Source organism: Rattus norvegicus, chromosome 7, assembly GCF_036323735.1.
Source record: "Rattus norvegicus strain BN/NHsdMcwi chromosome 7, GRCr8, whole genome shotgun sequence".
NCBI classification, from domain to species: domain Eukaryota; kingdom Metazoa; phylum Chordata; class Mammalia; order Rodentia; family Muridae; genus Rattus; species Rattus norvegicus.
Window position 1 is genome coordinate 11,507,755 of NC_086025.1, and position 25,148 is coordinate 11,532,902.

Genomic DNA, 25,148 nt, shown 5'->3' on the forward strand with positions numbered 1-25,148 from the left:
TTCAGTTTCAAGGATACTCTTATTTAATTCTTAATATAGTTATCTAATTCTTAATAGATATTTATAACATATGTGCTATGGTCTCCATGTAGAAGAAGGTAGACATCTTGTAGGAGTTGGTTCTCTCATTCCACCATGTGGATTCCATGAAGTAGTCAGGCCTGGTGTGTGTGTGTGTGTGTGTGTGTGTGTGTGTGTGTGTGTGTGTGTGTGTGTGTCTGTGTCTGTGTCTGTGTGTCTGTGTGTGTGTCTCTGTGTGTGTGTGTCTGTGTGTGTGTCTGTGTGTGTGTCTGTGTGTCTGTGTGTGTGTGTGTCTGTATGTCTGTGTGTGTGTCTGTGTGTGTGTATGTGTGTGTGTCTGTGTGTGTGTCTATGTGTGTGTGTCTGTGTGTGTGTCTGTGTGTCTGTGTGTGTGTCTGTGTGTCTGTGTGTGTATCTGTGTGTGTGTCTGTGTGTGTGTGTCTGTGTGTCTGTCTGTCTGTGTGTGTGTCTGTGTGTGTGTCTGTGTGTCTGTGTGTGTGTCTGTGTGTGTCTGTGTGTGTGTCTGTGTGTGTCTATGTCTGTGTGTCTGTGTGTGTGTCTGTGTGTGTGTGTCTGTGTGTCTGTGTGTGTGTCTGTGTGTGTCTGTGTCTGTCTGTGTGTGTGTGTCTGTGTGTGTGTCTGTGTGTCTGTGTGTGTGTGTGTGTGTGTACATACCCCACAGCATGTATGTGAAGATCAAAGGTTAGCTTGTGAGGTTCTGTTCTCTCCTTCTACTAGGTAGGTCAAGAGGACTGAACTCAGGTGGTCAGGCTGGGCAGCAAACACTTTTACCAGTTGAGCCGTGTTATCGGTCCTCAGCTATTGTATATTAGCAGCAGAAAATGCCGTGGCGATTCCTAAACTCTTCCAACTCCACGTCGGCACCACCTAAGCAATATGGCTGGCTTTGACATTGAGGCTGGCAAGCAGTCTCCTTAGACTAGAAGAGTCATTTGCTCACCACAGGAGTTTGGGAACACCTGGCAAATAGTAGCGCCTCTTACCCAGGCCTAAGATACCACAACCGCCTCCTTCCCAGACTCAGAGAGCAAAGACCATCTCCAGATGTACCCTTCTCAGAGAACATGTGCAAGGATCCAGGGCAGAAAGTGAGTACCAAAAATTGCAACCAATAGTCGCTTCCTTTTCCATACTAGATCCACCTGTCCGTGGTCTGTCACAGAAAGAGAATTTTCGCATGTAATCCAGAAGTCTCAACAAAATGAAAATGTCACCTGACCAGGTCCATGAAAGCATCAGCTGTTGGAACAGTCTCAATTCGGCCCTCACGGTGCAGCCCCTCCTTGGAGCCCTTCCCAGGATGTATGATGGTAACCATTAGGATGCCGATGAAAACTGCAATGACGGTCGTCACCATGTAGTACACAGCTGCCCTCATTCCCATCCTCCCTGTTGCCTTGTTGTCCAAGGATGCCATACCTAGAAGAGAGAGAGCGCAGTCCCTGCAGCAACACCCATACCCTCCACTCCTCCTTCCCCCAACTGCCCCACCCACTCCAGACGATCAGTTCAAAATCACCACACGTGCTTAACTGAAGGTGTCCACAGAAACCACGGGTGCTAAGAACTGTCTATACAACTGCTTTTATGCTATTATGGGTATAATTTAATATTTAAGTATATTTTGGGGCAAAACAATATAAAGTTTTATATAAGTTAATATATATAATATACATAAACTATAAAACACACAATATATACTATATATACTATAAAATTAGCTTATAGGGGTTTACTAAGTAAAAAAGGAGGCTAGTGAGATAGCCCAGTAGTTAGGACCATTTACTGCTCTTACAGGAGACCCAAATTCCATCAGCACTACCAACATTCTGTACCTCAAAACCACTCCTAACTCCAGCTCCAGAGGAACTGATGCCCCTTCTGGGCTTCAGGGGCACATGCATTCATAATAACAATTAAATAATTGATTAATAATTAATTAATAATAAAGTGATTCTATAATTACTAAATAATTATATAATTATATTGTGATTAAATAATAATAAGGTAAATATATAAAAGTAAATAAGTGTTTGTTTTGCTCCATCATCTAGAGATGACGTGAAGCGCACAGGATGAGAGGCATAGGTCGTCTTCAAATGCTGCAGCATTTTATAGAAAGGCCTCCAGCAGCCTCAGGTATTGGTACCTATAGAGATCTTGGAACCAACTCCGATAGGTCAACCAAAGGATGGTTCAGTTTTTGTATCTCAAGCTAAAACCATATTTTTCAAAAAAAATATTACTCAAGAAATGAGTAACTGGGCCAGCACCGTAGCCCTGACTAAAAATCAATTCACTCACTACCATACACATGGTAAGGGAGGCACTCTTACCACTCCATTTTCTACTCCAACTAACTCTAGCAAACACAGTGCCTCCCCTCTACTCCAAGCCAGCCTTCCAATTCCCATAATATCACAGACTTTCAAGTCTCCATCCCATAGTCCACCTCAACCATTACATCTCTCCAACCCACCTCCTACATTCTCTCCCTGGATACTCTTCATGTTGTGCCTACACGCCCTTCCCCAGTCAATGCAACCACTGAACTGTTAGAAGTTTACTCATAGGGATACTGACAGCCTGCACTTTTCCCTTCTCCTAAGAATAATCCCCAGCAGAATGGAAGCTTCCTCCTCCAGAAAGTCCCAGAGTCAGCTATAGTCAATGACTGATGCAGAGACCCAGGCGAAGACAGAATTAGAGGTGGGGGACAGTTCCATGATGTCACACTTCAGAGAGCCCTGCCCAGTGGTCTCGCACTGAGGGGCCAGCCTTCCTCTGAACTCATATCCTTGCTTAGATCCTTTCCTCACCCTGCCTTGCTTCCCTCGCTTCCTCACGGGTTTCTCCCTTCATGTGTCTCTTGTAACCAGAGCCACATGTCAGGCTCGGCTTTTACGTAACCCAACCTATGTTGGAACCAATGTTTTAAGCCTTGATTGCTATTTCTGTCCCTAAAACCAGGGGATGCTAATCATCACCTGTGGGCTAAATCTGGTGCACTGTTTGCTTTTGTAAAGTTTTATTGAAACACAACTGGTATGTGTAGTTTTAATTATTAACACAATCTGGAACTACTAGGGGATGAGGGATTGTTTAAAACAGGTGGGCCTGTGGACATGTCTGTGAGGGGTTGCCCAGATTTCACTGAGAGAAGACTTCTGCCTGTTGTGTGCAGTACACTTCCCTAGGCAAGGGATTGTGTGTTGTATGTGTAGAGACGGACTTTGATCCAAGTAAGCAGGCGATGTAATCAGCTGTTTCAAGTCCCTACACTGGTTTTCCTGAATAATGGAGTATAACCTCAAATTGTGAGCTAAAACAAACCCTTTCCTCCCTAAGTTGTTTTTTTTTGTCAAGTATTTTATTACAACAACATAAATGAAATTAGGACAACCGCCATACCCACGTGTTGACATATTGCCTATGGTTGCTTTTCTATTCCAAGATCAGAACTGAACCATTGCAATGAAGACCAGACGACCCTTGAAGCCAAAAAAATATTTACTGTCTAGAAGAAAAGAGCCACATAACCCTTCCACGGCCCCTTCCCTTCCTCCATCCTCCAACCTGGCACCTCCACCCCACTCACCTCCTACGTGTTCACCCACACCTTTAATTCATCTACCCCATATAACAGCTACCTTCCCTGTTTCTCCAGTTTTTCTTTTGTCTCTGAAAACTCTAGTGGGATGGTATGTCACTTCAGGAAAAAGTATAAGAAAGTTATTGGGACACATAGTGGCAGCAGCAATAAACAAGACCTAGACATGGCTTGAGTTGATGAGTTGGAAAAGGGCTCCCATGACTGGAATAACCCTGGATCTTTTCTCAAGATTGGGCTCTGGGTGTGTCCTGGAGATACACAATGGCTTGGCTTCTCACCTGTGACAAGGCTGGAGACAATGAGGGGTAGCACCAGCATCTGCAGCATCCTCATGAGCAGCTCACCAGGAAAAGAGAAGTACTTGATCTGGCGGTAGGAGAGCTGGTATGGGCGCAAGGCAAATGCCAGGCTGACGCCTAGATCCAGAAAGGAAGGGTTCATGGAATGGACTCTGGATCTCAACCCCAGGCAAGATCCATTCATCCATCCCAAAGAGGGTGTGACAATGTGAGTAGTGAATATTCTGTGAGGGTGTGAATTTAAGTGCATGGGTATTGTGTGTGCTTGTGTGTGTATTGTTAAGGGTACATATATGTGTGTGGGGATGTCTAAAAGGGTGTGTGTATGGCTTATGTATTTGTATGGTGTGTGCGTGGGTACTCGAATGGTTATGTGTGTGCTAGGTATGAGTGTACATTTGTGTATGCATGAATCTATGTGTACATGGGTGTGTGTAATGGGTTCGGCCTAATGTTGCCTGTATTATAATGTTAATTTGGGTCCCCAAAACTGCTTACAACAGTGTCTGTAGCCCCCAGTTGGTTCTGATTGGTGAATAAAAATTCCAACGGCCAATAGCTGGTAAGGACAAATAGAAGCGGGTTTTTGGAGTTTTCCTGGCTTGGAACCAGGGAAGATCTGCCATGCTGGGAGAGTGTGGAAGAGAGGAGAGGCACCAGACCTGGGAAGAGTGCAGGACAGAAGCAAGGCCACCATGTGAAGGAACCAGGAGGTACTGCCCAGAGGGCTGCCCAACTGGGTCCAGGGTAGCCAAGATAGAATATGGAATTTAGTAAGTACTAACTCGGGATTATCAGCAGGAGGTGGATTAACCGTGTGGAGGTTAGACAATGACCCAGCTAGTGTGCTGATAAAGGCATATCAAAATATAAAGGCTGTGTGTGTGTCTAAAATATAAAGGCTGTGTGTGTCTCTCATAAGGGAATGTAAGCCACTGAGGCAGGTAGCGAACACACCAGTGGGTTTTATTAAATTAAAAAAATATTACTACAGGTGTGTTCATGGGTACATTTGTAAATGGGTATGTATGTGAATATGTGTACGTGAGTGTGAGCATGGGCAGATGGGTGCATGATGTGCATTTGTATGAATGGCTGTGTGTGCATTTGTATGCACATGGATATATGTGTGCATCATGTACATATGTGTGTGCATCATGTACATATGTGTGTGCATCCATGCGTGCATGTTTATGTATGAACTGTAGAAATGTACAATTGTATATACCATGCATATATGTGGGTTTATCTGTCCCCACCCATTGATGCATGCATATGCATGTATTTGTGACACCGTACGTTCGGCTGTGAGCATAAAGCATGGCTGAGTACGTGGGCTTACGTACAAAGACAAGCACCTTCATTTGGGGGTGTGACTGTGCTATCACTTGCAAACATGGAGGTGCGTATGCAATTACTCCTAAGTATGTAGATGTGAATGCATAGATGAGTAGGAAAGTGTTCGCAAAGTCGAGTGCAGCTGGCCCTGATGTCCTCGGGTCCCACACTCTCAAACTAATCAAATATATGGACACCTTCAGAAGAAAGACTACTGCATCCGATGAAAGAATTTGAGGAAAGGCAAAGGACTAGGGGGTTATTAGATAAGAGGGGGTGACGGGAAAAATATATGATCAAAGCACATTGAATGTAGACATAAAGATGCCATGCGAGCCCATTATTTTATACAATATGCACGTTTTCTAAGTTATGTCTGGTGAACATTTAGAGATCTTTTCCTCTTGTCCATATTCCCTAGACAATGCATACAGCACACAACTGTTTGATTAGCTGCAGTGTTACACGTAACCTAGAGAGCAAGATAACCACAGATCCCATACGAAAACTAGTCCTGCTTTATTTAAGGGGCTTTAGCATCCACATAGAACGAAAGCTTATGAATAATAAAATCCCCAGACACCCAAAACATCACGTATCTTAAATAAAACGGGATGGTGTTTGCTGGAACCAATCTCCTAAGAGTATGGTGGATAGCTGCATATTTATGTGTGTGCACACGGTTTATGGTGTCTGCACCTCGTCTTTTTCTGTGTACAGTCGTAAAGTACATGTCTATGCAGTGTACTTGTTTGAGCACATACCCACACACGTAAAATCACATCGCGTTCGTACATCTGTGTTTGCCTGTGTGTACGCCCTCTCTGTTCTGGCCCTCAGGAGGACTGAGAGGGAGGCTGGTGAAATGAGTGCACCGGAGACAGCAAGGGGGCAGTTAACAGAAGTCCCGCCTCCCAGTAGCAGAGCTCACCAATGATCACAGCGCTGACTGTGAGCAAGATGAAGGCATTTCGGCGCAGGAAGCGCCGCACGTGCTCTCGGGTCATGGTCTGCAGGCGCAAGCGCGTGCGCAGTGCTCTCTGCTGCAGACTGTCCTGCAGGCCTTGCAGACAGCCCCCGCCAGCGCCGCTCTCCCTCAGGAACAGACTGTTGCCGTGGCTGCTCATCGCGTCTCTGCGGGGGACAGAGGAGACCAGATCTGGTGAGGGAGGAGTCCGGAAAAGGAGTAGGTGGGGTGAAGGAATGCGCATTGCAGCTCAGAAGTCAGGGGAGGGGCGATGTCAGAGAAGAGTGCTTGAGACCCTGCTCCGGATGGGATTCAGTTTTCTCGCCCTAGCAGCAAAGGTTAAGGCCATTGAACCTATACATCAGAGTTGTTGCTTAGAGATAAGGTGTGTGTCGGGAGGTGGGGGGTGGGGGGGTGGGAGACAAATACTGCACACCTTTAAGGTTTTAGCAACTGAGGGTTGCTGCAGCGCTCAAATCAAAATGCCAGGTCTTTGCTGAATGTCAATTGCATGAAGACCTCTTGAAAGGGCCCCTTTAGGCTAGTCCCACAAGCCACAACAGTTAGTTGTCCCGCCTGAAGACACGCACAATTGACTTTGTACAGAGACAAAATCAGCAAGTGCCTAGTGGGCAACCAACTAACGTGGCTACTTTGTATGCGGGAGAGCAATACAGTAAAGGGGTGATGGCTTTGGAACAAATGGTAACAGTTCTGGGCCCAGCTTGTTCAAGAACGTATTTTGGAGAGAAACCTCAGACTCTGAATCCCTTTTTTAAACTTGCCCATATCTATTTAGCCTTGTTGACTTACCTTTTTTAAAGTATCCAAAGTGGGATGTTGTAGTTTCCATAGCTAAATAAAATGCATGTAAATAGAAAATATGCCAACTTGTTTAGCAACAAAATACTTGGAAGTGACTAAACAGCTTAGAAATTGTGGCTTTTGACCCAGCCTGCCGCAGTCCTGTAATATGGGCTACTCCAGAGGCTGGGGAAAAGGTTTGTTACAAGTTCAAGGCAGCACCCACAACTTAGTGGAAGGTTAAAAAGAGAGCTCTTGGGCAGGGCCTGGGAAATGGCTCATTGGTTAAGGGTACATATTGCTCCTTCAGAGAACCAGAGTTCCGTTCTCAGCACCCACATCAGGTAGCTCAAAACGGCTATAACTCCAATTCCAGAAGATCACTGCTCCCTCCTGGCCTCACTCACATGTAGACACACACACACACAACATATAAAAATATCAAAGATGAAAATGAAATTCTTTTTTGGAAGAGGGCTGGACTGTATATATTTAGCTCGGTGGTAGGATACTGGCCCGCCATGTTCAAGGCCCTAGGTTCAGTTCTCGGTACCAATCAACTCAGCCTCCCACGTAGCTGGGTCTCCGGGCGTGCATCCCCTGTGCACCCTTGAATTGTTGCATCATCGTTTTCCTGCCACTGCCTAAGTGGCAACTGACATGGTTGCCGTCCATATCTGTCTAAGTTATCCACCTTCTTCCAAAAGACAGGCAATCTCACTAGGCCTTCCATGCCCTGAATCCTTCTGGTCAAAGCCCTGGTTCTCAGTATAAAGCTCCAGTCAGGACTTTGCTCCTAACGGTCCTCTGAAGCTACAGTATTGCTTCTCACCTTGCTCTGAGCATGTACAGACTGCAGGCACAGACTGCACAGAGAAGCAGGCAGTCACTCCTTCTTCCCTAATACATCATGCCTCCAGTTACTAAATGCCAGCTCGGAGTAACCCATGAATCCCAAGAGCATTCAGCTGAGTCCAAACCAGACAGGAGCCCGAACCCTTGTCTGTTTCCTTTCTCTGCCCAACCAACCATGCTGTACAGTACAGACAGGTGGTTCTGCGGATCCACAAATCGACAGCCTCAGAGACAACCATCGCTAGATGGAAATAAATGTTCGGTGAGTAAAGACTAAGGCTGCCACCCACACCTCAGCACTCAGGATGCTGAGGCAGGGGGAGCAGGAGTTCAAGGCTAACCTGAGCTGCCTGGGAAGACCCTGGATGGAAAGAGTTAACCAATCAACTCACATCTAGTTCAACGAGCTATCAACAGTTGATGGATTCTGAGGGAAAGCAAAAGGCAGTTGTCTTCAGCGGGGTGATTAGTGGTGGGTTGCCCATGCTCTGGTGAATGGTACCTCATACCCCTGGGCATAGAGGAATCACTGAATGGACTCGGTAGATTATTTAAAGGAAGAGGAAAAAGAGGAGGAGGTCGCAGAGTGAAATTAGGAGGAGAATGTGAGAGGACTCAAGAAGAGTTGAAGAAGAAAAGGAACGAGGGCTAGATATGACCTAAATACACATTTATTGGTATATGAAGTTACCAATGAATATTTTGCATACTTGTTTGGTTGGGGTTTTTTTTTTAGATTGATTTATTTTTATTTTATTTATATGAATACACTGTCGTTATCTTCAGACACATCAGAAAAGGGCATCAGATCCCATTACAGATGGTTGTGAGCCACCATGTAGTGGCTGGGAATTGAACTCAGGACCTCTGGAAGAGCAGTCAGTGCTCTTAACCACTGAGCCATCTCTCTGCCCCTACCAATGCATTGAAAACAAAGCAAAATAAACAAAAACCTCAAAGGTAAGGCTGGAGAGCTGGCTCACAGCCAGAGCATCCACCTCCCTCTTCTGTCTCTAAAGGAACCTGAACTCCTGTGCACAGGCCCACGCATGGATATACATAATTAAAAAGGTAAGAAAAATACTTTATGTGTGTGCACACACAGTGTGTGCAGTGACCATGGAACCCAGAAAAAGTATCGGATTCTCTGGAACAACAGCTACAGGGAATTGTGAGCCGTCAGGTGGGTGCTGGGACCAGATCTGAGGAACAAGCACTCTTAACTGCTGAACCATCTCTCCAGCAGTATTGGGGTTTGGGGGTGTTGTTTTGCTTTATTGATGGTAGCATGAGATTAGCATATGCAAAGGCTTGGGTTTAATTCCCAGCACCAAAAAAAAAAAAAAAATCAGTTGATAAAGTTACTTAATTTGTACCTGTACCAGACTTTTCTTCTTGCTGTTCCCGAAACGATTAGCATGGTAACTATATGCACAGTACTGAAGTTGTGCTACGTGGTTTGTTTATTCATTTTCTCTCTCTCTCTCTCTCTCTCTCTCTCTCTCTCTCTCTCTCTCTCTCTCTCTCTGTTGTGTTCCTCCCCGTCTCCCCCTCCCCTTCCCCCCTCCTCCATCTTCCCCCACCCCGTGTATCTGTGTGTGCACCTGTGCAGGTCAGAGGACAACTTTTAGAAGTCCATTCTCTTCCTTCACCATGTAAGTCCAAGGGATTGAATTTAGGACTTTAGGCTTGACAGCAAACACCTGTACCCACTGAGCCATCTTGTAGCCTTATGCTAGTCCCTGAAAGTAGTGTAGAGATGAACTAAATAAGTAAAAAGGCAGGAATGGGTTTGTGCACATACAGTGCCGTTTCACGTGAAAGACTTGCACACACAGGGCTTTCAGAGTCTATCCAGGATGGAGCATGTACCTGCAACAAACTCCCTAAGGAGACCTAAAAGCAATGAGATAGAGTTGGCACGTGACAGTCTGCGAGCCAAATCAGGCCTGACCTCTGTGTTGCTGGCGTTTTTTAATCGTAGTATTGGCACACCGCTACGTTCAGTCACTCGTTGTGTTTCTGCAGCTGCTTTCAGGCTACAGTAGCAAAGCAGAATTGCTGAAAGACAGGTCGCAACATGTAAACTACTTACAAAAGTGGGGGTGGAGAGGACTGCACCAAGCTTGATGACCCGAGTGCAGTCCAGGACCCACACGATGAAAGGGAAGAACTAACTCCCTAAAATGTCTCCTGACTGCATTGTGCATGCACATAGGTACACGCATGCACACGTGTGCGTGCATGCACACACACACACACACACACACACACACACAAGGTTGACAGTAGCCTAGTAAAAGTGATTGTGTGCTGAGGTAATAAGGATATGGCTCTCGGGTAGATCGTTCATCGAGAGTACAGGAGACCCTGCGATCCATCCCAACATTGACAGGGGAAAGACAACCAGTCGGTAGTAATTAACAATTTTTTTAAATATTAAATAAATAAGCAGAAGGGCAATAGATACAGGACTGAGCTCAGATGCAAGACTGTCTTCTGCACCTTCACTGCGCCCACCTCGATCACAACGGTGATTTGTCACTAGTGACTTCTCCCTTTTTACCTCAGTGAACACTGGATAATTGCTCCCACTCACAGCACACAGTGAAATCTTTTAGAATTCATGGTGATGCAGGATGCCAGACCAAGTTCCTTAGCACCTCCATCCCCATTAAACCCTTGGCACTCCGTTGTGCCAGGAGCATGCAAACTGCTGTCTTCTGATCCTCATAACAGAATAAACTGTTGGATGTTATCATCACCCTTCCCTGCACTTTCTTCCCTTTCATAATCACCATTCTACTCTATTTGTTCAAGGTCAAGATCTGTAGCTTGCATATGAATGAGATCACACAGCACTTGAATTTCTGTACCTACATTCAAATTAACATGAGTCGTTTGAGAAGATGCTACGATGAAAACTAATGTTTGTATGCTTCCAGAAATGTAATAAATGTTTTTAAACAACACTTTAAAATACTTGATTTGAAAGTATCCTGCACTTGGGTCTTCCTGGAGTTCTTGGGCCCCTGGAACTCTCAGGCATTTCCCATCAAGGGTAGGTAATTGTTCAGGTTCCTCCTGGCTCTAGGTCCTCTCTTTGCCCCTGCCTCCTAAGCTACCTATTCTGGAAGTTACCTTTTCTGGGATCCCCAACCTATGTAAGGCAAAGAGATCAAGAATGGGTCCTCTCAACCTTCAAATGTAATGAGCTATGCCAGCCACCCCATGGAGATTGATGATAGGTGGACAGGAAGGTCTTTCTGACCCCTAAAACTCAAACAAGTGTTACATTTTCAAGACAAAATGTCTTTGAAAGTGAAGGGCTTGTCTCACTATACAGCTGGTACCCAAAGCTAAGGTCACTGGAAGTGTGGCCAGAAAGCAATGAGGGGAAAGACCCCAAAAGGTTAAAAGGGTATGTTAGAATAAGCCCCTCAGGAGAAGAAATGGGCATGTCTTACACTGACCATACATTGACTATAGATGTGAAACAGCACCAACTCCATGAAATATACATCATCCGGGGATAGAGAGTTCATCGGGAAACTGAATTTTGTGAGCCAGGGATGGTGGTAGGCTCAGCACTTAAGAAGCAGCAACTAAATGGCAAGTCTCAGGCCAGCCTGGGCTACACGGGGAGCTCTTCTGACTGAGAGGGAGGGAGGGAGGAATAAAGGGAGGGAGGAGTAGAGGGAGGGAGGGAGGGGAGGAGAGAGGGAGGGAGGAATAAAGAGAGGGAGGGAAGGAAGGACAGACAGACAGACATTGGTATTTCTTAAACAAATCAGAATGCAGTGTTATATTGCCTTGGAGGTTAGCTTCAGCCTTTAGGAAAGGAATATACAAAAAAAATCTTCGTTTATATTTTTCATGTTTTCTTTTCCTTTGTTGATGCAGCCTGAAACTGTGTGTGTGTGTGTGTGTGTGTGTGTGTGTGTGTGTGTGTGTGTGTGTGTGTGTATGTGTGTGTTTGACCTGCATGTAACATGCCTGGTGCTTGTGGAGATTAGAAGAGACTATCAGAGCCTATGAAATGGGTAATTAAGCCAGGATCCTCTGCAAGAGCAGAAAGTCCCCTTTACCACTGAGCCATCTCTCTAGCCCGAAAGATGTAAGTTTAAATGGCCTGTTGTTTCTTTCCTCCCGCCATTCTCAGGCCTATAACTAAGCCATCTCCAGGGCCTTTTCTTACACTAGCATGGAGGGCTTTGTTTGTACAACACCATATGCTGATGGTGTGCTACCTAAGGAGTGAGTGACAGAAGGGAAAGAGGCAGGACAAAAACCATACATCATGCACTCACTTGAACACAGCCTAGCATCTTGTGTGCAGCTGACACCTACAGAGTCCTTTACGGATATGCAGGCCCACGCAAACTCTTCAGACATGCAGCCACACACCCTTCAGAACTGCAAATCCATATGTGCACGTCAGACACGTATTTCCCCACAAACAAACCTTTGCTACATTCGTGCACACCAGCAGACACATAACCTCTCACACACCCTCAGAAATACAACCAACCCCGTGCATTCAGCATCAGCCATCAAGTCTAGACAGACAGACAGACACACACACACACACACACACACACGCGCACCACCATGCACACCATAAAACTCAAAGCCACGCGGTTCGAGCCTGCTGTACAGGTACCCCATGCAAAGGAAACTCCACGGGCAGTGACGTTTACCAAAGTCTTAGGCACACAAGCACACACTTGGGAGGACAAAACCCAGAACGTTCAAACACTTAGCTACACTCACCTCTTTAGAAAAGCAATCGCACCCAAAAATACAACCGTGAAAATAGCATCTCCATACCCAGCTCCCTTGGAGCGGTGGCCAGTCTTAACCACAGCAGACGCGTCTGGAGTTGGGTTATGAACCCCTGCTGTGGAAGAGGGAGTCTAGCCAAAGAAATAGGAGAGGCGTCAGGTTCAAGAAATAGGACTGCCTGGGAGTTGGAGTTGCTGAATGGGAAGTTCGAGAGATTGGAAGGAGACCCAGGGACCTAGAGTCAGGAAACTCACCAGGATAACAGGGCAGAGGCAGGCTCAGCACCTGTAAAGGGACTGGAAAGAGCTAAGGAAAGGTAATGAGAAAGTGGAGACCTGTGCACAGGGGATCCCTGCCTAACCCGGACTCAGATCCAACCCCGCTCAGGATAAATGTCCCACTCACCAGCCTCGGGTCAGCGGGGCCGCCTTGCCTGCGCCTCCGCCTGCGCGCTGCGCCGGGATGCAAAAGCCAGAACACGCGGAAGCGCCTGGCCGGGTCCGCAGGGACCCGCCAGGGACCCGCTCTGTGTCTGCGTTGGGGACCCGAAGACAGAGGTAGCCGCGCGGAGCAAGGATGCGCTTTGCAATCGGAGGAATGCGGGCTGGCCTTGAGCTCACGTGGGCGCTGGGGGCGCGGGGCCGGGGCGGGGGGCGGGACCCCCTCGGGGATGTCCCCCTGCCGCAGCCTCTCAGGAGCTCGGGGACGCGAGGCGGGTGGGGTGACGGGACTCTCCCGCACAGCCTCCGCCCCCGCGCCGAGCCGCGCCTACGAGCCCGCCCCCTGCCCCTCCCGAGTCCTTCGAGGCCAGCAGGCCCCCTGGGATGTACCGGGTACCCAGCCCTGTTACCGCTGGGACAGCGCCCACATCCTCAACACCGGTTTGAGGCGGGGAGAGGGAAGACAGTGTCGGGTGACCACAGCCACCACGTGGGCTCGCTGGCCAGCTTCTCCCTCGGGTACACCTTTCTGGCTTTGGCCACTACTGTGGCCCTCTCCACCAGTCCCTCTCCCTCTCTGAGCCTGGCCTCCTCGCTGAAACAAGGGAGGTGACTCGGCCGACCTGAGAGAAAATTACCGCTGAGGAAAGTAAAGCGAGCATGGAAACACTCTCTGCAGCGTGAAGCGCCGTGCAAACGGGAACCTTTCATAATTGCTGTTATGGTTGTAATTAATAGTACCCCTTGCTATCTGCCGCGTATATAAGACACTGTGGAGCTGCATTTTCCTCTCAGATGACACTGACTTGGTTGCTTCCAGCACGTGAGTTCTTCTGAGAACTGAGGCTCTTTACAGAGTTTGGCATTTTTATTATCCCAGCGGGATAATAAAAATCAACCCGAGAGACACAGGTTAGATGGCCTAACGCTTGCGCAAGGCTGGTGACCTGAGTTTCATTCCTAGAACTTACATAATGGTGAAGGAGAGAACCAACACCAGATCTCCACATGTGTGCCATAGCAAGCTCACCAACACATACATGTGCAGTAGTAGTAGTGTAGTTGGTAGTAGTAGTTAGTAGTAGTATAGTCAGTAAGTGCTCATTGTTGTTTTATTGAGCTATGATTAATGGCAATCTCATGTATCTGGAAGATTCTTCAGTTATATTTCATTTACGTAGCCCTACTAAGCACACATTACCACCCCGGTTTGCCGACAAAGTGACAGGTACTCATAAAATAGCACAGCCCTCAGAGCTGTCCAGTCGTCGTATACACAGCCCTGGCCCCAATCCTTGAACACAGTTGCTAAACAAGGTGGTTCTCAGTCTTAGCTGTTCCTTTCAAACGCCAGGAAAACATTTTTAAATTCCAACGCCAAGTCAAAACTGCAGTGGGATTCTGTCCCCCACCCACCACCCCCTGCATCGGCGTGCCTATCAATCCAGAGGTCCACAGTTCAGGTATGTGGCTACAGGTACAGTGTTCCATCATTCCAAAAGCTCACCAACCCCTGAACGAGTAAAAACAATGCGGTACCTTTACACAATGAAAGTTTACTCACCTGTAAAGAATGAAATGATCAAATTGGCAGAAAAATATGTAGAACTTGGAGTCACTGTTTTTTAATGTATTTTATTTATTCTTTGATAATTTCATACGTGCATTCCATCTCTTCCCAGACCTTCATAACCACTTATTTTTAACCTACTGGGGGTCCAGTTAGTGCTGCTTCTGTGTGGATGTGTGTGTGGCCATCCACAGGAGCATGGCCAACCTACCAGAGACTATACTCCTTAAGAAAGCTGACTTTCCCTCCCCAAGCAGCCGTCATCTGTCAGTAGCTCCTCAGCTGTGGGTCGGGGCTTGTGAGCTCACTGGCTAGATCGTGTGCAGGCAACCAGAGTAGCTGTGACTTCATGGAGTCAACAGTCCTGTCACATCCAGAAAGTACTGCCTCCCAACCTGGGCAGACAAAATTTCGGATTCTGTTTGAAATTCAGACCAATCAAATCACATCCCTGGGATGGAACCTAGACATTGGTCTATTTAAATGATCCTGCAAGTGAAGCTAAGGTGTGGCTAAGGTTAAATGACTAGCAGCTGCCCTAGATGTAGGTAGGACCAGGCCACACTTTCAAACCATTCCTGCCTCCTCCCTGTGGTTCACTCTCTGGCTGTGAACTGATATTTCTATTTCTCTTTCTTTATATCTCATTTGTACAGCCCTACAAAGTAGGCGTTACCATCCCTGTTGGCAGACATGGCAGAAGAGACCCAGAGAGGTTAAGTAGCTTTTCTCATGCAACACAGTCAAAATGGCACCCCAGTTCTAATCTCTGTGCATGAAACCCCAGCTGTGGTCCTTTTAACACGCTCGCTAACCAGGGTGGTTGTCAGTTTTACCTATCTAACATATTCCAATGCCAAACCAAACTGCACTGAAGCTGCCGGTGTATGTCCAATTTGTAATTCTGATACAGTGTGTGTGGTCCTGTGCTTAAGGCTTAAGCTGTTGAGCTATCAACAAGGAAAGTCTCAGTAAATACAGAGCCAAGAGGAGCTCAGGAGCTTCAACAACTCAATGTAAGTTGGAATCTCAGAGCAGAATGAAACTGCAGCTCAGAACCAGCATTCTCCAAACCTTACACGATCTACATGATACCACAGACAGAGATTCCACACCTTATCATATGTGACAAGGCACAGTGAAATCAAGGGACCTAAACGTACTGCAGGCTGAGCATGACATCACATACCTATGATGCCTGTATTTAGGAGTCTGAGGCAGGAAGAGTGCAAACTCAAGGCCAGCCTAGACTACAAGTATGAACTTCCCTCTAAACAAAAGAAAAATCATATATGAAATGGCCTTCAGACAATGTGTATCAAGTGTGCAGCATAACTGAATTTCATGTTTGGAGTAGGGTCACATCCCCAAGATATTGCATTCTGTATGCACCAGTTATTCAAAAATCTGAAATAGTGCCTGGGGTAATTAAAGAGCTTGACACCCATGTGTAAATGTCAGGTGGACATGGCAGACTGTTTCTAAGTCCAGGTTCAGAAAGTAAACACTAGAGGATCTCCAGAGCAAGCTACGTAAGGAAACTAGCCATATTGGTAAGGTCTGGTTTTAATTGAGAAACCCTTCCTCAATAAATAAAGTAGAAGAGTAATTGGAGTATGATTTCCAATGTCCATCTTGGGCTTCCGTATGCACAAACACAATTCCTTCTTAGTTAAGAAAGTGTATCCTAGCTCTTTAAAAGTAAAAATGTTCTGAGATAAGACTGATTAACAATAAGGAAGTTAACAATTCACAAGTCTCAAGAAGTTCCTGAAATTTAGTAGATTCACAAGGCTCTTTCTTTATAAAAGCAGTAAGATGGGAACCAGAATAGATCCATCCATAAACACAGGAAACAAATGGGCGGTGGCCTGGGGCCAGGGGAGAGCAGTGGGAGTAATGTTGAAGCAGTAGGGGCAGTTGAGGTGATAGACTTCTTCTGTAACTAGATGAAGTGATAGCTACACAAATTGATGAATCATACAAAGTGAGATAACAATACGAAAATGATGCCCTTTGAACTGATTATTACATATAAAATGAATCTCTCAAGAAAGCAAAAAACTGGTGATTAAAAAAAGCATTTGACATTTAAAATAACTATTTCAATACAATATTTTTCCAATATTTATTTATTTTAAAGAAGTGTAAAAGGCAGAAGTATATATGGATGAGTGCAGTGCTTGCATTGGCCGGAAGAGAGCATCATATCCTCTGGGCTATAGTTCACAAACAGGTGATGGCTGCCAGAGCTGGTATACAAAAGCAATACAGGGTGTGTATGTGTGTGTGTGTGTGTGTGTTTGTCTGTCTGTCTGTCTGTCTGTCTGTCTGTATCTGTGTGTATATGTCTGCGTGCATGTGTGTGTCTGTGTGTATGTCTGTGTGCATGTTGTATGTGTTTGTTTGTGTGTCTGTGTCTGTGTATATATGTCTGTGTACATGTGTGTATATATGTTTGTCTGTGTTTATGTGTATCTGTCTCTGTATCTGTGTGTCTGTGCCATCTCTCTAGGCCCCGCAACACAGGATTTCAACACTGAACACTTCTCATACTAAACTCCATTTGTTTACCAGCATTGTCATCTCAAAGCACATTCAGTATTAGACACTACTTTAAAATGATGACAAAATACCCACATGGTGCAGAATGTCACCGTGTAAACAGTAGTAAGGTTCTTGGTTTTCCTTCTGTCTCTGCCTCCTGTGTGACTTGACTCAACGATATTACTGATTCTGTCAACATTTAGATATTTCGGTGATTTTGCTAATAGTCATGTAGCAGTGCTAATGTGGGGAGGATGGTAGTTACTGACATAGGAATACTATTAGCAAATGACGTCATTTGGGCCTTCCTGGCATCTTGCAAACTTGATAAATACTTCATCCCTGTTCTCACCAGTGAAGCTTCCCTCCCAGTGGGTCGAGGATAGTGGAATCCTTAGTGATATGCACGGGTGACTGTTAATGTGCAGTTGCACATGGGTTTGAGCCCATGTCTGTGGCCTGCTGTAATACAGCCTGAGTCCAGTCATCTCCCTCCCAGCACAGCTGCACACCTTCCTTGGGGTGGGCCTGAGCGCTGAACAGGAGCTTGAGATGGAAGAATCCAGGCTAATTCCTTTGTGTGAACTGCTCCCTACCAATTAATTGGAGCAGAACTAGCCTAAGGCATCCCCGAAGCCCCAAGAGTCATTAAGGGAGAGAAGGGTCTCATTATGGGCTGGCTGTTCCCAGGACCCCAGAGGGGTGGGGGTGGGGGCTGAGGGGATGGAAGGTATCTTCCTCCCTGACTCCCACAGCTTCCCCTCCATAGCCGGAGCAACTGGCTAGGCAGGGGAAAGGTCTGAGTAGAAGCAGAATTTCAAGGAAAGAAAAAAAGAAGTGGACAATCAGAAATGACACACACAGTTCAGTCTGCATTTTGTCACATTTAATTTCAATTATATGAATGTTAATTCTTAGAAACTCCAGATATTTTTTTCTCTTGGTAGTTGTATGATAGTATACGGTGATATTAGTCATATTTGTTATATATCAGATTTTCATGTTTTATATTATACAGTTAACTTTATCCACCTCATACTAAACTGAAACCTCATAAACCCTTCCTGGTTTTTGAGACATACTGCGAAAATAATAGCAAGTAAAGTCTTCCTTCTTAATTTTAGATCTCATCAAACCATGTCTTTATAATCCACGTATGCAGTAAAGGGTTTCGTCAACCACAGCAATCGTTTTCCTACCTTAAGCTTCTTGTACGTGCTAGAAGAATTCATTTTAAAGGGGATGGGTGAATATGATGAAAACACATTGCATAAATTATAAAATTTTCAAAGAATAAATAAATATTATTTAAGAGTAAAACGGTACATATCTACGTTTATGGATGCTCCTAGAAATTCCAGAGTGGGCAGATCCATAGGAGAGAGAGCAGCGTGGCGTTTGCCTGTCGGGGGCTGCACGCAGGAGATAAAGCATTGACCCTGGAAATGGGGTCCCTTTGATGTGACAAAAGTCTAGTTGCTTTTCAATGACTTATTTTTTAATCGTGTTCACGTGTGTGGGTTTGGGAAACTCCCTGGGGGCTGGAGTTATAGGCAGCTATGAGCTGAAACTCTGCTCCTTGGCAAGAGCGACGTGAGCTCCTCACTGCTGAGCCACCACCGCAGCCCCATAATCCGGTACTCGAATTTGATGGCCACATAGCAGGTGTAACAGATGCTGAAAGGTATGGGGTTCTTTGTTTATTTGAGTGATCGGTTGCTTTTGACATTTTGAAGACGCAGTCTCATTCTGTATCCTGAGCTAGCCTCAAACTTGTAGCAATCCTTCTGCCTCCGCCTCCTGGATATGGATCTATTCACTAGGCCCAGCTGAACTGTGTACTTCATAGCAGTCAGTTTCATCTTGTGTTTATTTTACACTTTAAAGGAAATATCAAATCCTAACGTGATGGTGCACACCTTTAAGCCCAGAACTTGGGAGGCACAGAGAGGTTAATATCTCTCTAAATTCAAGTCCAGCCTGGTCTATATACCAAGTTCTAGGCCCACCAAGTCAGCATGATGAAATCCCATCTCAAATAAATAAATAAATAAATAAATAAATAAATAATCAATCAATCTCAAGGAATGGCCCAATGGATAATGGTGCTTGCCACCAAATCAGTTTTGTAATTTGTTCTCTGTCTTCCTCGTGTGCACCATGGCATGCATGCAGGAACAATAAAGCATACACATGCACATGTGTACACACACACAGGCACACACACAAGAAATTACTTTAAAAAACAATCTCGGTATTTGACCATTAAAAACAAAAGAATCAAACCAGGCCTGAAGGTACAGCCTTCTAACCTCAGCTACTAAGGAAGCTGAGAACCATTCTGTATTCAAAGGATCGTGTGTTCAAGTTGACGGTGGGCTACAAAGAGGCTTCAAGGCCAGCCTGGACAAGTTTGTAAAGCTATTTAAAAAATAAAATAAAAAGAAACAAAGGGCTGGAGATGGAACTTGAAGGTAGAGCACAGCCCCAGGGTTGGTCTCGGGCAGAGAGGGCATGAGAAGAAAGAAGCACTAGGCACTTCACTTCACATTCATAGTGCAGTTGTTGAAAACAGGAAGTCGGGCTGGAGAGATGGCTCAGTGGTTAAGAGCACTGACTGCTCTCCCAGAGGTCCTGAGTTCAATTCCCAGCGACCGCACGGTGGCTCACAACCATCTGTAATGGGACCTGATGCCCTCTTCTGGTGTGTCTGAAGACAGCTATAGTGTACTTACATTTAATTCTTTGGTTGGGGATTTAGCTCAGTGGTAGAGCACTTGCCTAACAAGCGCAAGGCCCTGGGTTCGGTCCTCAGCTCCAAAAAAAGAAAAAAAGGTTGAAAACAGGAAGGCGGCTAGCTACTGGGGGGAAAGGGGGCTAGCATTGGAGGATGACAACCACCAAAACAAATTATGTATGAAAATGTCACCACGAAGCCTGTAAGTCTGCATGCTAATTTTAAAAAACTGCTTAGAAAGATGTCTAATTTATTAAGAGCTAGAGTTTTCAAAATCAGTGGACATAATACCAAACTGCCCTCTAGACATCTCCATGCTCATAGGATAGCACAGCTCTCGGATCTCATGAGAGAGATTGCTTTGTGAAGTGCGTGGAGACAAACGTGGAAACACAACTGGCGAATGGGATGTTAACCATAAGTGGGACCTCTACAGCACGCCCCTTCCCATGAAGGAAGGAGATGTAGAAAGAGTGTAAGAGTCAGAGCTTAAGAAGGACCTGTGCAACACTGTGACTTCTGCGCATGACAAGACCTCTGCACTCATGAACTCAGAGGAGCTCTTTGCTAGCTGCACAAGAAACCAGTCAACATCCCTGCATGGGTGTGAATGGGCACACAAGCTCTCATCACTAGCTGAAGAGTGACTAACAACCGATGGCTGCTAGAGGAAGGAGAATCAGTTTTCGTGACGGATGTGACCCCAGGTAGATTGGCTAACCATGCTCTGGTGGATGGCGCCGCACTGGTGCGCTTAACAGCAATAAGCAATACCTCTATTTCGCTTGCAGACAGGAGTCTAACATGGCTGTCCTCTGAGAGGCCCCACCTAGCAGCTAACTCAGACAGACGCAGACACCCTCAGCCAAACAGTAGATGGAGCATGGAAGAATTGTGGCCCTAGAGGGGACAGGAACTCCACAGGAAGACCAACAGAGTCAATTAACCTGAACCCTGAACCACCAATCAGAACACACATGAGATGGATCTAGGCCTCCCCCCACATTTGTAGCAGAAGTGCAGCTTGGTCTTCATCGGGGATGGCTGTCCAAAAGCCGTTGCCTGTACATGGGATATGTTCTAGCTGGGCTGCCTTGTCTGGTCTAAGTGTGAGAGGTTGTACCTAGCCTCACAGAGACTTGATGTGCCAGGGTGGGGGGACACTCATGGAATCCCCACCAGCTCAGAGGATAAGGGAAGGGGGTTTAGGGGTAAAGGTTGTGTGAGGGGGTAACCAGCAGAATGTAAAGTGAATAAATAAAAATTTTAATTAATCAATTAATTACTTAAAAAATACTAATTGGGATGTAAAATGAGAACAAGAAGTTGGGAAGGTGATATAAGAGAGGGTCTGGAATGAACTGGAGGGAGTATGAGAGGTGAAGTTTGATCAAAATATATTGTATGCATATATGAAATTCTCACAAAATAAGTAAGAATATTTAAGTCATATCTGTACATGATAAAAAACACCATGTTATATAGATAATCTTTAGGTTTTTAAAAGGATAAATGTCATTCCATTTTGTGATTGGGCCCCTGCCCAATGGTTGGCTAATGTCCATGAGAGCAAAGGGAGCAGAGACAAGGGGTGGGGATGGGGAGGCCACATGAGTACGTATAGTAACGATGACGCTGGGAGCAGCTCTGGGTAGACAGATCAGCTTTACTTGGGGTGATTCAAGGCTTATACAGTTTTGAAGATGGTAGGGGTCAGAATATCCAGGATGGGCAAAGGTCATTGGCTGAAGACTTAAGGTACCAAGATGCCTTGTTAACATGGAGAGGCATTCCAGGAATCTCAGGTGCTAGCTAAATGGGTTCTTATCAGAAGAAAGGAAGTTGAGCCTGTAATCTTAACCAAGCCTACGTGACATTCTGCAGCTAGAGACATGAGGGGGATTTTGAATTCTCCAGCCGAGGTCAGAGACAGGGAAGTCCTGATAATTAAAAAAGAGTCTAACATTTACCCTTAGTTAGCGGGGCAATGTGCAATTGTTTATTCAACTCTTTAAATATTTGCGTTTCCATTGTATGTGCATGAGTGCTTTGCCCACATGTCTGACTATGTACCAAGCATTCCAGCATGTCAGTTCTACTGGAACTTGAGTTGCAGATAGTTGTGAGCGACAGTGTAGCTACCTGGAACTGAATCTAGGTCCTCTGGAAAAGCAGTTAGTGCTCTTAATTGCTGAACCATCTCTGCAGCCCTTACTCAACATTTATTAACTTCTACTAATGCTAGGTACGGCGGCATACACCTTTATCCTTAGAACTCAGGACTCAGGTAGGTCCCTGTCAGATCAAAGCCAACCTGGTCTACATAATGAGTTCCAGGTTAGCCAGGCCTACATGGTCAGACTCTGCTCAAAAGATTTAATAATAACAAACAGCAACAACATAAAATAAAACCATCTATTTCAGCTGGGTATCATACTAGGAAGAAGTCTGGTCTTGCCTGACTGTATAGTCAGTCATGTATGTGTTCATGAGAAACAGTGCTAGAGAGCTTCTGTGGCCTGCAAGGTCTCTGTCCACCTTCATATGTTGTATGTCCAGGCACACTGGTCCTCGTGAACTGTACCAACTGGCTCCATTATCCTGGCTTCTCCTGGGTTCAAGCCAGGAAGCCAAGGGCAGAGGTTGAAGGGATAGAGGAAACTGAACCTGGTTCAGTGATTTCCTTGTTCCCCTCCCCGCATGCTTCCAACAGTTTCACTCCCTCCCAGCTTCTCTCCCAGGTCCACCCCACACCTGCATACCCACTAAACTCAGTATTCTCTTTTTGTTGTTGTTAGAGTTTTTGAAACCTCTCAAGTCCATAGGGTATTCCCCAATTTTTTTCAGATTTATTTATGCATTTTTACCTATATATGTGTTTGGTCTGTATGTATATTTTCATACCAGAAGAGGGCATTGGATCCCATGAGACTAGAGTTACACAGACGGTTGTGGGCCATCATGTGGGTGCTGGGAACTGAACTCGAGACCTCTGGAAGGGCAGTCAGTGCTCTTAACAGCTGAGCTAGCCCTCTCCAAATATTCTTGAATGTGGAGCCTGCCTAGGAGAATGGTGCACCACCCTTAAAGAAAACTAATTCCCCTGCCCCAGCAGCTGTTAAATACCAATAACTTATCAGCTAGGAGAGAGAATTTGTGCCTACCTCTGAGATTTTGCCCAGCTTGAGCTTGTGCAGGTCTAGTGTACATTGTCATGACTGCAGTGAGTTCATATGTACAACTACTCTGTTACAAGTTTTGTCTGCTGTCTGGGACTGACCAAGTTAAGAATTGGTTCCTAATTACTACTCCTCCAGTCTGAATCTGGAGTTAAATTAATGTGCTTAGTTAAAGTAGCCTACATCTTCACAGTGAATTCTACAGGGTGCTTCTCTGGCATTTCAATGCCCAGTAAAAATAATTAATTACATCAAGGTAGATAGAATCATGTCATATGAAGAGGAATCACATAGAACAAAGAGCAGGCACACTCCTACAAATTGTTTTCACTCACACACACACACACACACACATACTGTTACACATGCATGCTTACACACGTGCAAATACACAAAATAAATAAAGTATAGTTTTAACGATCCCCAGCACCCACTTTAAGAAGGCTGGGCATAGGCTTCACGTGCCTGTAAGCCCAGTATTGGTGGGGAGGGGTACAGAGAACAAGAAGATCTCAAGACTCCATCAGCCTCACTGACGTGGTGAGCTCCAGGTTAAGTGAGAGATCTTGCCTCCAAGCAATAAGTCAGAGAATGGTAGAGGAGGACACCCATTTCCCTAAACTGGCTTTAGTATGTGTGCACATTTGCACACTCGGTTGTGTGCAGCAGCGTGTCAGACACACAACAACAACCAACACAAAGGAAAAACCGAACAGCAATGACTACAAAAACCCACCTGTAACCCCAGCTCTAGGGTCTTCTCTGCCCTCCTCTGCCACGTACGCTCACATAGATGCACACATACTCGTAAATAAAACAGAAGTGAGACGTAAAGAAGTGAAAGGAGCATGGAAGGTTAGTGTTTGAGTTACCTATTACTTTATACAAACAATTCTAAATCTATCAGCTTAAAAATGTTACATAGTAAGTATACTGAATGGGTCCCTGCATGTTAAGAATCAAGATGCGGTTTAGCTGGGTCCTCTGGCTCAAGGTCTTCCCCGAGCCTACAGATAAATGTCATCTTGGACTTCATGATAAGAGTACACTGGGGAAGTCTCCATTTTAGGTTCATTTGCTTGGTCACGAGCAGGTGTTATACGCATTTTTCTGGGGAGATATGAACAAACATCTACTGCCCAGATACGGAGCCAACGACAGATCAACTAACAATACAACAAGAGCCGACTTGATAAGCCAATGAGTTTACTGCGGTTACCTGCAGGATTATGGGTTACTACAAGAGTGTAGATTCTTCAGAGGCAACCGTATCACCAGAAAGCCTATCCTAGCACAGGTGACAAATCACAAAAGGTATATTCTAGGCATAAAGTGAGAACATGACCATTCCAAGGTATGTTTTAGGAGGTTGTTGTTGTAGAGAGGAGGAAGGGTATAGCGAGGGGCATCTGGAAGAATCCAGAATGGATAGAGAGAGCAGTACACTGAACTTGGCCACCAGAATGAAGTGAGCCATGGGGTAAGAGAAGTGAGATGGGGGGAACCAGGCGAAAGGGGCAAGAAACAGGGGGCCAAGAGAGAGAAGGGTCCAAGAGAAAGCCAAGAAAGAGGGAGTTAAGGAGGAGACCAAGAGAGGGCCGAGAGCCAAGAAAGCACATTCCCACAATGGCAGAGTTACATAGAGAAAAGAATCTTCCAGAAGGGAAGCCCATGATCTGGAAAAGTTTAAGGTGAGGAGAGAGGGGTGAGGCGAGAAAGCCAGGATGGCTACCTGATGTGCTGAGAGATCCTGCAGGCCAGCATGCACTTTGGTAAGCTAATGGGCACCACAGCTAGCCATTTATCCTGAGTTTCTTTTGGACCTAACAGCAGGGTCCCTGCATACCTTGCAGGTCACCGAACAGATCGGGGTCTCCTCTCCCCAACAGACTTTTCTGCTTAAATAACCTCTGAAAAGACCTTATAAATCTTATAAATTTCCAGGATAGCCTGAGACTTGCATTTTATTTAC

General features: G+C 45.6%; 1 protein-coding gene and 1 long non-coding RNA gene across 2 annotated transcripts in view; one reads left to right on the forward strand and one right to left on the reverse strand.

Moving 5' to 3' along the window:
* Positions 1–13,253, reverse strand: part of Slc1a6 (solute carrier family 1 member 6) — a 28,586-nt gene extending 15,333 nt beyond the window's left edge. The window contains exons 1-4 of the mRNA NM_032065.2: positions 13,109–13,253; positions 6,224–6,426; positions 3,934–4,071; positions 1,257–1,461 (exon numbers count right to left, since the gene is read on the reverse strand). Coding sequence (NP_114454.2) covers positions 1,257–1,461; positions 3,934–4,071; positions 6,224–6,419 — 539 coding nt within the window. The 5' untranslated portion in view covers positions 6,420–6,426; positions 13,109–13,253. The remainder of the gene's footprint in view (positions 1–1,256; positions 1,462–3,933; positions 4,072–6,223; positions 6,427–13,108) is intronic.
* Positions 6,319–10,898, forward strand: LOC102549402 (uncharacterized). The gene is made up of 4 exons (XR_593277.4): positions 6,319–6,454; positions 8,938–8,989; positions 9,531–9,573; positions 10,739–10,898. It is a non-coding gene; the product is annotated as an uncharacterized LOC102549402 (long non-coding RNA).
* Positions 13,254–25,148: the final 11,895 nt, after the last annotated feature.